General features: G+C 43.2%; 1 protein-coding gene across 3 annotated transcripts in view; it reads left to right on the forward strand.

Moving 5' to 3' along the window:
• Window positions 1-15,491, forward strand: part of LOC126100204 (microspherule protein 1) — a 154,531-nt gene that overhangs the window by 44,065 nt on the left and 94,975 nt on the right. For all 3 annotated transcript variants that reach the window (XM_049910765.1, XM_049910764.1, XM_049910766.1), the window contains 3 exons: window positions 2,678-2,896; window positions 13,878-14,016; window positions 14,128-14,251. In XM_049910765.1, coding sequence (XP_049766722.1) covers window positions 2,678-2,896; window positions 13,878-14,016; window positions 14,128-14,251 — 482 coding nt within the window. The remainder of the gene's footprint in view (window positions 1-2,677; window positions 2,897-13,877; window positions 14,017-14,127; window positions 14,252-15,491) is intronic.

Here is a 15,491-nt window from a genome sequence, read left to right on the forward strand (position 1 = left end):
GCAGTTTCCATTGATGTGTTGCTATTTGCAGTCCATCACACTTGCTGGCAGATGCCAACTAATTTAAGTCAGACCATAGCTTTTAATGTTTGAAACATAGAGGGACGGGACCATCATCAGAAAATTGAAGATATAGGAAATCAAAAGAAGATAGAGAAAACTCACTGATGTCATTACATAAATCAGCAAGTTGGAGGGGGGGGGGGGGGGACAATGTACAGGTAACAACCTGAAAGCAAAAGTTAAGTATTCATATCAGTGATATGAATTGTTGGGTCAAAAGCAAGAAGTATGTTTAAAGTAATTCTGAGAAAATGAAAGAAGTAGTCAGAAAGAGTTGAACACATGGTTGGCGATTGACAATTTCATAGTTTTTACCCATTATACTTCGTGCTTCCTGTTTCTGTCTTTCCACATCTCCATATTAAGAAATGTTAATAGCGAAAGCATTGCGCCATTGTTAGGCACACACAAAAGAGAAAGAAAACTTGCTGTCTTTTGGAATAATCCTTTTTCAGGCTAGAGTACGCATGCACTAGTGGCTCAGAGGCAGGTAGCAAGTTCAGTTGTTAGATATGCAGGAGGGAGTGATGGTAGGTGCATGGGCCAGGCACGTGATACACAGGTTTGAAGCCAGTGGGATGCAGCACATGATGGACAAGTCATGGATTGGGAGCATGTGACAGGACAGAGCAACAAGAAGCTGCTGGGTGGAGGGTGTGGGGACAGTGAGTTAGCAGAGATTGAGGTCAACAGGTTTATGGGAGTGAAGGATGTGTTATGAGGATAACTCCCATCTGCATAGTTCAGAAAAGCTGGTGTTGGAGGGAAGGGTCCAGATGGCTCAGGTTGTGAAGCAGCCATTGAAATTTAATGTGTTGTGCTCAGTTGCACATTGTGCCACTGGGCAACCAACTTTATTCTTGGTAAAGTTTGGTGGTGGCCATTCATCCTGCTGGACGTGTGACTGGTCATCGTACCGACTTAAAAAACTGTACAGTGATTGCAGCAGAGGTAGTATATGAATGGCTCCCTTCATAGACGGCCCTACCTTTCGTGGGATAAGATGAGCCTGTGACAGGTCATAGTAGGAAGTGTTGGGTGAGTGGATAGAGGAGGTCTTTCACCAGGATGTTCAACATGGATGTGATTCATATGGTGGTGGGTTTGGGAATGGATATGGCTTAGGGGTGGACCAGGATATTGTGTAGGATGGGTGAGCAATGGGGTATCGTTTTAGGAGGGGTGGGAAGGATCTAGGGTAGGATATTTTTCATTTCTGGGCATGATGACAGAATCAGTCCTGGTGAAGGGTGTGGTTCAGTTGTTACAGTGCAGGGTGATACTGGGTGATGAGGGGGCACTCCTTTGTAACTAATTCTTGGGGGTAGTGAGAGGTCTACAGGTGTGCGAGGATATGGCAGGAGAAATCTCTTTGCTTTGGAGACTAGGTTGGGAGGGGGGTTAGTGCCTGTTGGTGAAGACTCTCGTAAGACCTTCAGCATACTGGACAAGTGAGTTCTTGTCACTACAGACATGCCACCACATGTGACCACACTGCATGGAAGCAATTTCATGGTGTGGAAATGTATGGCAGCTGTTGAAATGCACATACTGTTGGTGGTAAGTGACTTCAATATGACCAGAGTTGTTGTTGATGCCATCAGAGAGGTGGTCAACATCCTGGAAGGTGGTGCATTAGGGTGACAATTGACCAGGTGAAGCAGATTAGAGAGATGTTGAGGTTGTGGAGGAATAAGAATAGTGTGTCGTGGCTTGGATTCCAAATTGTGAAGGTATCACCAGTAAACTTGAACCAGACAGGCGTTTGTGGTTTTGCGAAGCTATAAATGTTTCGTCTAGGTGACCAATAAAAAAAAAAAATTGGCATAGGAGGGTGCCATGCAGGTGCTCACAGCTTTACAATCATTGTACAGTTCTTTATTTTAGTATGTCTACCAATGAGCTGTCCATCACGACGAACGGTCACCGCCAAACTGTGGCTGAGAGCACTGTATCCCAGCCAGCGGCACAACATGCAGCTGAGCACACTGTGCTAAATTTAAATGGCTGCTTCGCAAACTGGGCCATCTGGACCCTTCCCTCCACTGCCATTTCTCCTGAATTTCGTTGATGGGAGCTACCTTCACAACACATCTTTTGCTCCTGTAAATTTCCTGTCCTCAGTATCCATTAACCCATTGCATACACACCCTCCACACAACACTTTCGCCGTGCTCGATCTTGTCATCCCCTCCAAATCTACATCACCTTGATCACACGCTGCACCCCTCTGTCACTTGAGCACCATGTGCCTTGTCCATGCACTTGCCGATCCTCCCTCCTGGACTCCTAGCCAGCAGACCCAGTGTCTCCCTCTGATCCACTAGCTATCCAATTCAACTGCTCTTCCTGACTTCTGCTCTGTCTCCTTCTCTCCAGCCTACCCTAATCAACTGGCCAAAATGCGATACCAGCATTGTGTGTCCAATTGGTACACACAACGCTTCTGCTGTCTGGTGGGGGTTCCTTTACTCCTGTATAATGTGTGTGTGTGTGTGTGTGTGTGTGTGTGTCTCTCTCTCTCTCTCTCTCTCTCTCTCTCTCTCTCTCTCTCTCTCTGTCTATATATATATATTCGACTCACTCGGTATCTGAGGAATGTCTTGTTTCACAGACCAGTGATTTGCGTACAGTGCACCGAGCTACTAAGTTCTCATGCCGCTTCACTGTGCAAGAAATCCAGCAGCGCTGGTACGCCTTACTGTATGACCAAGCTGTCTCACGTGTCGCTGTGGCTGCCATGCGAAATCTCCACCCTGAAATTGTAGCAGCTGTTCGCAGCCGTGCTCTTTTTAGCAAGGCTGAAGAGCAGTTGCTGCAGACCATTAAATCGGTAAGTGCATTCTATAGAACTGCCTTACAGATTGGTGTTTGTTGTTTATTTGTATTTTTTGAGCAAATTATGAGGTGTGAAAAGGATTAGTGGAAAAAAGGCTTAATATAATATTGTTGAACTGAGCGTCCATTTACCATACAGGAACAAATAGGGAAAGCTTATAGACAGTCCAAATTTTAAAAAAATCATTGTATTCTTAGCTTTCAGCATTTTTAATATTCCTTTTGTCATGGGAAAAGAAAGCGAGGAAGAAAGCGTAAGGCAAATGTTCTGAAGGGTGAATGAAGTCACACTTAAGCTGTCCTCATACGGAAGGTGAGATCATTGGAGGATGAGGATCTGGTTAAGTTTTGTGACCTTATGGGGTGGAAGTTCACATTCCAGAGCATTGCAATGCATGAGAGACTGAGTAAGACACATAAGAGTTTTTGCTCTGTGAAGAGGAATGTGGCCAGTGAAACGAAAGATTGCACTCTAGCCTGTATTTACAATAATGCAGGAAAAAACGGATTGCTTCTTACCATAAAGAAGACACATTAAGTTGCAGACAGGCACAATTAAAAGCCACCATTAATACACTCAAGCAAGCACTCCTCGTGTGTGCATGGCTACCTGAAGTAGCCACAAAAGACCAAGAAAGCAAAACTGGATCAGTTTACCCACTTCGGAGAATTACTTACCAACAAATAAAGATTTTTGTTTGAAAATGGTCATACAAGAATAATGGTCAAGTTAGAAAATGTTTGCAGGAGACAAATGAAGAACTGGTGAATGTAGTGACTGACAGTATTACAGTTATGTCAGTTATATTAATATTGTTACACTGTTACATAGTTTAAGAGCATGGTTTTTTATAATAGCCCAGTGAGTTACTTGAAGTGAAACAGAAACAAATGAAAGTGTCACAAGAGTTGTTTTGTTCATCTTTGCTATATGCTAGCGACAAACCACAGTCTACTTAATATGCAACTTGCAGAATTCTTACGGTATTCCTCCTGTATTTCTCCATTTTCTACTGATACTAACTGCTGTCCATGAATTTTTTGTTTGAGTGAGAATGAATAAAATAAAACACAAATTAATATTGTTGGATATGTTCGTTATGCAGAAAGTGTCATCAGAAATTTAATATTGTATTACTGGAAGAAGTAAGCCAATATCCAAAGCACTAAAAAGTATCTCATTGTTAGCAAAGTTTGGAAAATTTATAGGGCAAGGTATATGTCCAGCTTCGCAACAATTAATAAGAATAAGTTTAAGAATTATATAATTGTTATACATTCTTTTATTATTATTATTATTATTATTATTATTATAAATTACGAATTTAATAACATCAGTCCTACCTTCCCTTCCTGGGATAAAACTTGCACAATTACCTTGCAAACCTGACGAATAATACTGCATGTTGAGTTTTTTGATGTTCTATGGAAGTACATTAGAGTGGAGAAGGAATCCTCAGTGGCCAAAAATATGTTGGTCATTGCCAACTGATCCTCTTGTGCTCTTGCTTCCTGAAAGTTTGTGTTTGTTCTGGACACAAGAGAAGCCACAAGAGACAGCAAATTGCTAAAATCTTCTATGCTCATCCTGACACATTTTGGAAATATGTTCCTTCTTTAAGAGTTAATTCTTGAACGAGCATTATGTAAGTTCCACATGTAGCATGTTTGTGAAGGAACTATTGTTGCCACCATTTACACTTCCTGTGCTTTTCTTTCCTTTCTCCATTCAAAAGATCAGGCACATCAGCACATAAAAATGTGAAGTCTTTTACATACTTTTGAAAAGCTATCACAAACTCTAAGCAGATCTACACCACCAAACGCACTGATACAAACCAACAGATGTAAACACACAATCATATGTGTATGACATGCAAGTAGCAAGCTTATACACGTCACGATATACATCCCAAAGGCATGTACAAGTGCCATGTGTACTTGTGCCAGTACAAATCCCAAATGTAAACATTCCCGAAGAATAAAGCTGTAGACCAACTAACAGTTCCACAGACCAATGAAGGAATATTTTTTTGTGAACCTAAATAATAAATATAAATATTAAAATAATATGAAGGAATAAAATAGGTATATTTGAAACGTTCATTCAGAGCATGGACAAAATGAACAGGTCTACTTACCAATTTGGACACTAAGAATGGAACTGCCAACTTACAGTTTTTATTCACTATCATTAAATATATGCTTATGGTGCCTGCAATGAAGAAGATAAAAACACTGTAGAATCTGTAGTGTTTAGCCATTCTTGTCTGTCTATGCTAGCACAATAACTCTTCTGCTGACAACTTTCATAGGAACATGTTTTTGTGTAAAAACACTATTTCTTTTTTTTAAAAAAAAGTTTACCATTACATTATGAGAATATAATTCAATTGAAGTTTCCTTAGGTAACATCTAAAACCATGTAGTCAAATTTTGCAAATAATTTTCATTGGCGTGTTTCAGAAACTGAATGATTATGTAAATTTTATGTCATTGATGCAGTTAATGTTGCATTTTTAATTTTTGTATTCTACGTACTGGACAGATATTGCAGTGTTTGAAGTCTATATAGGCTGTCTGTTTGTCATTGCTAATTCATCTGGAGAAAAGTTTCAAAGAGTCTTTTTAGATCAGAATTTACACAAATTAAAAATATATTTTTAATTCACACATAAAATTGCTACATTGGGTCCATTAAAATGCATGTTTGTTCTCTTGTCCATATGCTAACCATTTTGTTTTGTCTGTGGAATTCATAGAGAAAATCTTCAATATCTGTTAGCATGATACAATGCAAAAAGAAAAGTTCAATGTCCAGTCAATAAGGACATCAGCTTTTAAAATTTCCATTACTAATAGTGTGATAAAAATTTACAATAGGCCTACATAAAAGATAAAAATTATTTTATCATTCTCACTTTTTATTAAAGCCCTAATGACATTCTTATTAGATCACTGCCTCTATTCAGCAGTGGACGTTTAGAACATGTGCAACATGAGATCAGAAGCATGAAAGTACAAAGTCCCCTACTGTACATAACACTAATCTCTTGTAGATAACAAACAAAAAAAAACAAAACAAATATTTACTGCTATATTACTGTTAAATTTTCTGTTCTTTGTGTGTTTGTGTGTGTGTGTGGGGGGGGGGGGGGGGGGGGGAGGCGTGCGTGTCCATGCACTTACACATGTACATGCAGTCATGCATCTACATGTGTCACTTGTGCACCCAACTATATGTGGATTTATAAAGAAATTATGTCTTACATAATTTGGAAAAAATTAAAAAAATTGTTGGGACTCGCCGATTATTCAAAGTGCCACCGCGCAATTACGCACGTCCTCTACGTGCGGCGCTGTCTGCCAGCCACGCAGCAGCTGCACCACCTAAGCGGCCAGCCGAGCAGCGGCCGCTAGACTGAGACTCAGTGTTTAATCGAATGCCAACTTGTACACAGGTCAACTTACTCAGTGACTTATATGTGTTGTTGTCCGAAATATGTGTTAAATTTGAAGATATAAAATTTGCGACGAGGTAGTGGATTTTTCCTTTTCACCGTTGACTCACAGGGTTCCATGGCTACTGTCGAGCAGCTCTTGCAAAATCTCCTTGAACAGCAAACGCTTCTAACGACGGCGATTTGCGATCAGCAAACGCTTCTAACAGCGGCGATTCGCGATTTCGTCGCGGCATCAAATGCGGGGCGTTTCTCGTCGTTGGCTGTACCTCCTTTTCCACCTTACGACGAGACGGCGGAAGACTGGTCTGATTATGTAAACCGTCTTCGACAGCACTTCTTGGCATTTCATGTCACGGACGAACAACCATGTAAGTCTCTGTTCCTTTCCTGGATTTCACCTCAAATGTATCGGTTGTTGTCGCCATTGGCTCCTTTGAAGGATCCTGCGTCTTTGTCCATTGCTGAAATGTGCTCCCTTCTGTCTGTCTATTTTCAAAAGCAAACGCACGTGGTAGCCTCTCGTGTTGCCTTTTATCGTTGTCAAAAACAACCAAATCAGTCCTATCGCGCTTGGGCTGCTGAACTTCACGGCCTCAGTCGAAAGTGTCAATTTGTTACTGACGTTCACAAAGAATCCTATGCCGATTCCATGGTACGGGATGCTATTATCCGGTCGGCGCCCGACAAAGAAGTTCGGCAACGTGCCCTTCAGTTGGCGAATCCGACTCTAGGTGAAGTTCTCTCCATTGCGCAGTCTTTTGAAATTTCTCGCGCCGCTGGGGCGCAAATAGAAGCGTGGGGTGACGTTGGGGAAATACAACCTCTGTGCGCTGTTGACGACGCGTGCGGCGCGTCCCCACCGGCCGACGTGGCCGCAGTGCGCTCCCACGCGCAGCCTCGGCCTAGCCGTAAACAACCCACTAAGAAACTGCAGCAAAATCCCCGGCAACTTCCTTCATGTCCGCGGTGTTTTACGAAACATTCACGCGAGGATTGTCCCCAACGTTGGGCTGTGTGTCACACTTGCAAAAAGAAAGGTCATGTGTCTTCCGTTTGTAAATCCGACCGCATACATGATGTTCATAAACATGACGCTGATTCTGATTCTGTGTTGTCTGTCAATTGCACTTCTTCCCTTTCAGGGAAGTTATTCCTCACTGTCCAAATCCTTGGTCGAGATGTTCGCATGCAAGTGGATACCGGTTCTGCTGCCACTATAATTAATTCTCAGACGTATCTTCAGCTGGGTTCTCCACTCCTGTCCCCTGTCACTCGGCAATTACGGACGTACAATAAACAGAAGATTTCTCTCTTGGGACAGTTTAATGCTGAGGTATCTTACAAATCCGTCGTTCGCACTGTTCCCATATTTGTGGTCGACCAGAGCACCACAGAAAATCTTTTTGGTTTCGATGCCTTTCGTGTTTTTGGGTTCTCCATAGATGACTCTGTCAATATTGTCTCTGACGCTATTCCTTATGCTCAACTGGATTCCTTGTCGACGACATTTTCGTCCCTTTTTCCTCCTGGGTTAGGCCGTGCAAACGACTTTGAAGCTCATATCACGCTCAAACCCACTGCTCGGCCTAAGTTTTTTCGGGCCCGGCCCATTCCTGTGGCCCTTCGTGATCAGGTAAAACGGGAGTTGGATCGTCTCACTGCTTCAGGGGTCTTGCTTCCTGTCACTTCCAGTGATTGGTCCTCTCCTGTTGTTGTAGTTGCTAAGCCCAATGGTGATATTCGTCTCTGTGGCGATTTCAAAGCCACTGTAAATGCTCAATGCCTCATCGACACTTACCCTATGCCCCGTCCTGAAGAACTGTTCACTAAACTCGCTGGAGGACAGTATTTTTCTAAAATTGACCTGTCAGAAGCTTATCATCAACTTCCTCTCGACGCTGCTTCCCGGCAATTTCTGGTCCTTAACACGCCTTTCGGCCTCTGTCAATACCAACGCTTGCCATTCGGGGTTGCTAGCGCCCCTGCTCTCTTTCAGCGATTCTTGGAACAATTATTGCTCCCTGTCCCGGGGTGTATCAATTACATGGACGACACTGTTGTCACTGGCTCCACCACTGAAGAACATCTTCAAAATCTCCGCGCACTTTTTAATGTCTTACAGACTGCCAGTCTTAAGTGTAATCTTCAGAAATCACAATTTTTTCAGGCATCTATCATGTACTTGGGGTTTCAACTCTCTCGGGATGGTATTCGTCCGCTTCAACACACTGTTGCTGCGATCGATGCCCTTCCTCGCCCTACATCTGTTAAGGAACTGCAGGCTTTCTTGGCGAAAATAGCATACTATCACAAGTTTTTACCGTCTGCGGCGTCGGTGGCTCAGTCGTTGCATTGCCTGTTGCATAAAAACGTGCCTTTTCACTGGTCCGCGTCATGTGACGCGGCTTTCCGGAAATTAAAGGCTATGCTGAAACAGGCCCCGTGCCTGGCTACTTATCGACCTGGCCAACATCGTGTTCTTGCCACAGACGCCTCTCAATATGGGGTCGGTGCAGTGCTTGCGCACCGTTTTTCTGACGGTTCGGAACAACCCATCGCTTATGCCTCCAAAACGCTCACGGATGCCCAACAAAAGTATTCTCAAATTGAGAAAGAAGCTTTGGCCATCATTTATGCTCTTCATAAGTTTGGTGTTTTTCTCTATGGCTCAAAATTTCATCTTGTTACGGATCACAAACCGCTTGTTTCATCCATCAACATCACTTCCCGACAAGGCTGCACACCGCCTCCAGCGTTGGGCTCTTTACTTGTCCCGTTTCAATTATGAGATTCACTTCCGGCCAACGGCTCAACATGCGAATGCTGATGCTTTGTCTCGCCTTCCCATGGGTCCTGATCAGGCATTCGATAGGGACGAACTTTTGTGTTTCCACCTGGATGTTGCCGAGCAGCGGGTTGTGGACGGGTTCCCCATCACTGGGGACAGGCTGGCGGCTGCTACGGGTTCTGACCCTACCCTCTCCCGGGTTTTACGCTGTATTCAGAAGGGTTGGCCAGATCGCCCGTCCGCTAAGACTTCTGATCCATTGCGGAACTACTACACTTTGCGCTACCGCCTGACGGCTAGGGATGGTGTTATCCTCCTCTCCACTGACAATGCTTCGCCGCGTGTTGTGGTACCTGCGTCTTTGCGTGCTTCGGTCTTGCGCCTCCTTCACCAGGGGCACTGGGGTGTGTCTTGCACAAAATCTCTGGCACGCCGTCATGTGTACTGGCCTGGCATCGACTCTGACATCGCACACATGGTCGCTGCCTGCGGCCCTTGTGCGTCACAGGCCGCTGCCCTGAAGTCATCTTTGTCACCGTGGCCTTCACCTGAGAAGCCCTGGGAGCGCATTCATGCTGACTTTGCGGGACCCTTTTTAGGTACTTATTGGCTCCTCGTAATTGACGCCTATTCTAACTTTCCTTTCATTGTCCATTGCACGTCGCCTACCACCGCGGCAACCACCAGTGCTCTGGCCCGCATTTTTTCTTTGGAAGGCCTCCCCTCTACTCTTGTTACTGATAATGGTCCGCAATTTGCCTCTTCCGACTCTGCGGATTTTTGTGCTCGTCACGGCGTAACGCATGTCACGGCCCCCCGTTCCATCCACAATCCAACGGTGAGGCTGAACGACTGGTCCGCACATTTAAGGCTCAGATGCGGAAACTTCTGACTTCTTCTGCTGCTGATGATGCGCTTCTCCAGTTCCTGGCGTCTTACCGTTTCACCCCCATGGGCGATCACAGCCCGGCTGAGCTCTTACATGGCCGACAGCCCCGCACGCTACTTCATCTTCTGCGGCCTCCCACCTCACGGCCGCGGGTGCCTTCACTTGGCCGGTTCACCGCCGACGACCTCGTCTGGGTGCGGGGATATGGCAGGCGGCCAAAATGGAGCCCGGGCCGCATCTTACGACACCGTGGCAGACGCCTGTATGAAATCCAGATGGACACGGGCGTTGCAGTGCGTCATTCGGACCAGCTTCGGCCTCGGGTGCCAGCAACGCCTGTTCCGAATGCCGCCACACCACCTTTGGCTCTACCTGATGCTCGGGATCTTGGCATCTCTCAATACTCACAACGCAGCCCTCTCACCGTCATCGCGATGCCAGCACCATAACGGACGCCACCAGGAGACGTGCCCATGCAGGAACCGGAGGACCGTCCTTTGTCAGAGTACATCTACTCGCCTCCTCCTCCAATAGACGCCGACACATCGCCCATGTCTCCTGTCATATCAACTGGACTTGCCGCAACGGGCAGATTGGTGCAGGGGGTCCCAGCAGATTCAACCCCTACGTCTCCTGTCATCTCAACCCGTTATCATCGGGGACACTTCCGTCCGTACGGGAAGCCTCCTCCTCGAGACTTTACGGCGAGTCAAACAACGCCTATGGACGTTAGCCATCTCCAGGACACCTCCATCAAGACCAGTGCAACAATTTCAAAGGGGGGGAAAGTGTTGTGACTCGCCGATTATTCAAAGTGCCGCCGCGCAATTACGCACGTCCTCTACGTGCGGCGCTGTCTGCCAGCCACGCAGCAGCTGCGCCACCTAAGCGGCCAGCCGAGCAGCGGCCGCTAGACTGAGACTCAGTGTTTAATCGAATGCCAACTTGTACACAGGTCAACTTACTCAGTGACTTATATGTGTTGTTGTCCGAAATATGTGTTAAATTTGAAGATATAAAAAAAATACTGTCTCGCAATCAAATCAGGCAGACAGAGAGCAATCTTGCCATTCAACGGTCCCTGTTCCCTGGCATGTTCACATAGTCGAACTGATACACAACACCAAATATTACATAACATACTTCTATAAAACGAATAAGGAAGTACTCAGACTTGGAGTTGCACATTCACTGCCACTTGCATGTGTAGTTTCCTGGTTCTCTATGCTGATAAGTGGAGTTGTTTTAACTTCCACAGTTTCTTCAAATGTAACATCCTTAAAAGAAACAATAATTTCTCCTCCTTGATGACCTTTCAAATATATAACACATTTCTATAGCAAAGTGAGCTACTTGTATATGTTATATACATTAAAATCAAGATATCTTAGTGACTTAAAAAAAATGTGTAAATCAAACTAAAAATAACAATTTTCTTTCCAGCGTCCTGATAGTGAAAATGAATGGCTGGAAATTAGCAAAGGGTATGAAGAAAAATGGAATTTCCCCAAATTTTTGGGCGCTGTAGATGAGAGGCACAGTGATGTGGCACCACCCATAGCGGAACAGTTTATTTTAATCATAAAGAGCACTTCAGCATTGTTTTGCTAGCAATTGCTAATGCCACTTATAAAATAATTTATGGCAACATTGGCACACAAGGTTGGATTTCAGATGGTGGTGTACTAAAATACACCACATTTTATAGTAAGTTAGAAAACAAAACACTAGATATATGACCACCAGCTCCTCTTCCTGGTGGAATAGGCCTGTTCCATATCTTTTCATAAGAGATGAAGCCTTTGGCTTAGAATAAAATATTGTTAAACTGTTTCCAGGCCTGACTTACAAAAATAGTTGGCAGTGCATTTATAATTATAGACTGTGTAGAACAAGAAGCGTTACTGAAAATGCGTTTGGTGTTAGAAGTTCTCTTTTCAGAACTTTGAGGAAAGAAATGCTGCCGAGTCCACAAAAGCCTACAGTCATGGTACTAGCTCGTGTGTATGTAATAATTCTCATCAAAACAGAAAATCTCAAACTTATGTACCACCAGAGACACATGAAAGAAGGAGATGATGGGAACTTAATACATGGATCTTGGAGGGATAGTCCTACTTTGATGGAGCCACTACCAAGAACTGGTAGAACATCATCATTGTTAAATGACAATAGAAAAGAATATGCTGAATTCTTCTGCAGTATTCAGGGCTCCATACCGTGACAGTCCAGGAAATAATTTCTTTACATAGCATAATTATTGTATATACTGTAATTATGTAACATTGCACTTATGTAACATAGTGGCATATATATAATTCATAAAATAATGTAACAAATTTACATATGTGTGCTACTTCCTGAGTGCTCCTATGAGGCAGTGGTTTGTAACTCTTTCAGGAAATGGAGGCTTTCAAATGTGTACCAAATAGAGTTGTACACATTACTATCAGCGCTGCAAGTTCCTCTGCTACTTTACTGCTTAGCCAGCTCCTGACTGTATTGATTTTTTATATTGTGCCTTTTACCTTCATTCTTTTTCCTAGACACAGTGAATTGTTTCTCTTCCAATTTGTTAGACCGTTTTTGACAATTTTTATAGTCCATGGACTTCACATCCCAAATGCAGGGATGTAAGCATACTGTTTCAGTTAAATGAAGTGTGTTCTGTTTTGTCCAGCATCTCATTTCTGCTGGAGACTAATTTCCAAAGTAATTACGAAGTAAGTGCGCGCACAACACATTAAGACTACCGTGAGAGACACCGCCTTCACAGAATGGTTGATATGAACTGTATACAAACAAAGCAGCAGACACCAAGAAAGGCTGGTACTCTGCAAGCGCAACTTCTGCTACTGTGCAGTGGTAAACAAACACGGCAGCAGACACCGAGGATGACTGGCACTGTGCAAACACAGCTTCTGTGGCTTGTCAAGTATATCCCAAAAGAACTACATACAAAATGTGTATGTGGCCAGGTCTGCATACGAGTTGTGTGAACTTTTGTATGAGATGATGTATTCCAACATGTCAAATTGACGTGCACGTATAAGTTGTTGTACATGTATCCCAGTGTAAATGCACCTGTTGGTCAACATTATATGTTTGACCTTTTTTTACAGCATGTGCACTTTGTTAAGCAACACTAACATTAAAAAGTCGTGTGTGTTATCTTCAAAATGCTGTTTTTCCATTCCTTGGTGGTAAAGTAGTGTGCTTTTTATACTGCCAAATGCTCAATAGTGGCTTAGAAAGCAGAGACTGTGTAGCAAACAAGGGGTCTAAATAGAAACAGCGTAAGTGGAAAATTATGTTTATCATGTAAGATAAATACAAAAAAATTAATTTGAAGCATTGCTGAAAGTTTGGTTACAGGCAGTAAACCATTTCTGTTTCACAGGAAGTAATTCAAACATACAGCACCCTTTGATTACCTACTTTACAGGATAGTGACACCCGGTTCTGTGCTGACAGTGCTTAATGTAAGCAACAGAGGGAACTGTTGCTATGCATTTGAGACACACGATGAGATGATTATGGGGGTAACTTGGTCCCAGCTACCAGCCATAGCTGAAGCCACTTAGTGAACAGGAAATCGGATTACTGGCAGTGGCGCAGAGGTTGACGGGATAAGTAGAACCTGTGTTTCAGCATTGAGAGAGTGAAAATGAAGGGACAGCATGAGAGTCCTAAAGTCTAGAGATTTAGTAATGTCTTTCAGTTGTTAGTTTGTCAGTCTACCGCAATTGCTCCTGATTCAGTGATACTTCGGTTGTTATTTGTGTTGTTATATAAGGCTTTGCAAAGTTACAAATCTTTCACATATCTCACACAGGCTTCAAATCCCACAATTGACGTATTTCAAGAATTGCTGGAGCAAAATGCCCAAGTATTTTATCCAGCACGGACAGCAAAGTCACTTTATAATCACTGGAACTTGATGAAGCAGTATCATCTCCTACCTGATCAGACTGGTATGTTGGATTATTCTGTGTAACACCTGGAAAAGGCTTTCTGCTGTGACCTTTGTTTTGCAATGTGCATTTTGAATGTTTTTGTATGTTGAACTTTGTTTATCATTGCAGTTCAAGCTGTTCCAAGGGGTGAGCATGTGTTAAACTTCTCAGATGCTGAAGATCTGATACAAGATGGTGATCTAGGAGATCCTCCAGACGAGGCAGTCGAATTTGAATTAGCGAGGTCTGATAGGTAAGTTTAGAGACTCGAGTACACTTATTTTACAGCTTCACCATTAGAATTGCAACACTGAGAAGAACCTTGCATTTCATGGATTTGTAGAGTATAATATGATAATGGTATTACTATCAGCACTTTTGAGCAGCACTGTGTAGATGCTGATGGTGGTAAAAAGAAGTGCACTTGAGAAAAAGTAAAAATGTTGTAGCCTCGACTACACAGTTAGCAATTTGTAACTGACAGGTACCTCCGTGATTGACACAAATTTATTCACAGCTATATAAAAGAAATGCACCATAAGTTTACAATGCTTAAAATTAAAAATGCCCATCACTTGAAAATGACGTCATGTAGGTGGCTGCCATTTTCCTTCACACACATTTAAAGTATTTTACTGAAGTTAGACATCAGATCTTGCAGGACTGGAATTCGATTAATGTCCTTCAGTTCCTGGATGGTATGTGGGGGAGGGGGGGGTGACACTGGAAGATCTGAGAATCCTGATGATCCTGAAGGAAGAAATCGCACACTTAAAAATCGAGTGATCTTGGGGCCCAGGAAATGTCCCCATTCTTTGACATGAGATGTCAGATAAGATGTTCTGCAGCATGTTAATGGAATGCCGCTAGATGTGGCATGTGGACCTGTCTTGTTGGAAGAATGTGTTTGCAATTACATACAGATCAGCAAGCTTTTGCATTAGGAAATGGTTAAACATGTAAATGTAACATTCTGTATTCACAGTAACAGCATTGATATGAATGTCTTCAAGAAAATAAAGCCTGATTATTCTAAACAATGATACTTTCTGAATGTGAAGTGGTGCTCCGTGAAGCGTTTCAGGATTTTCATGTGGCCATATCTAAAGTTTTCCTTTTTAACAAAGTCTGACACCTAGTAATTGGCCTTATTGCTGATGATCAGATATTGTAGCACAGGCCTGGCTTGTCATTCACAAGTGCCAACAATTCTCAACAAAAGCATAATCGCTTTGGAAGGTCATTTGCACTCTGTTTTTGCACTATGTGAATTTTGTATGGGTGGTTTTACAGTTCCGTGCAATCCTATATGTCATATTGCAGTGCATGCTTGCGTGCAGAATGCATGGGACTTCAGCTGAAGGCTTCTTCCACTCTTGAAACATTATCTGTTGTACACAAAAGCTTCTCTCTTCCACTCCTCTTTCGTACCATATAACCCATTTCCTCAAAGTTCAGTGCCCATACTTCAATAGCACAGGCACACGGCAGTG

The sequence above is a fragment of the Schistocerca cancellata genome, chromosome 9 (assembly GCF_023864275.1).
Source record: "Schistocerca cancellata isolate TAMUIC-IGC-003103 chromosome 9, iqSchCanc2.1, whole genome shotgun sequence".
Classification (NCBI taxonomy): domain Eukaryota; kingdom Metazoa; phylum Arthropoda; class Insecta; order Orthoptera; family Acrididae; genus Schistocerca; species Schistocerca cancellata.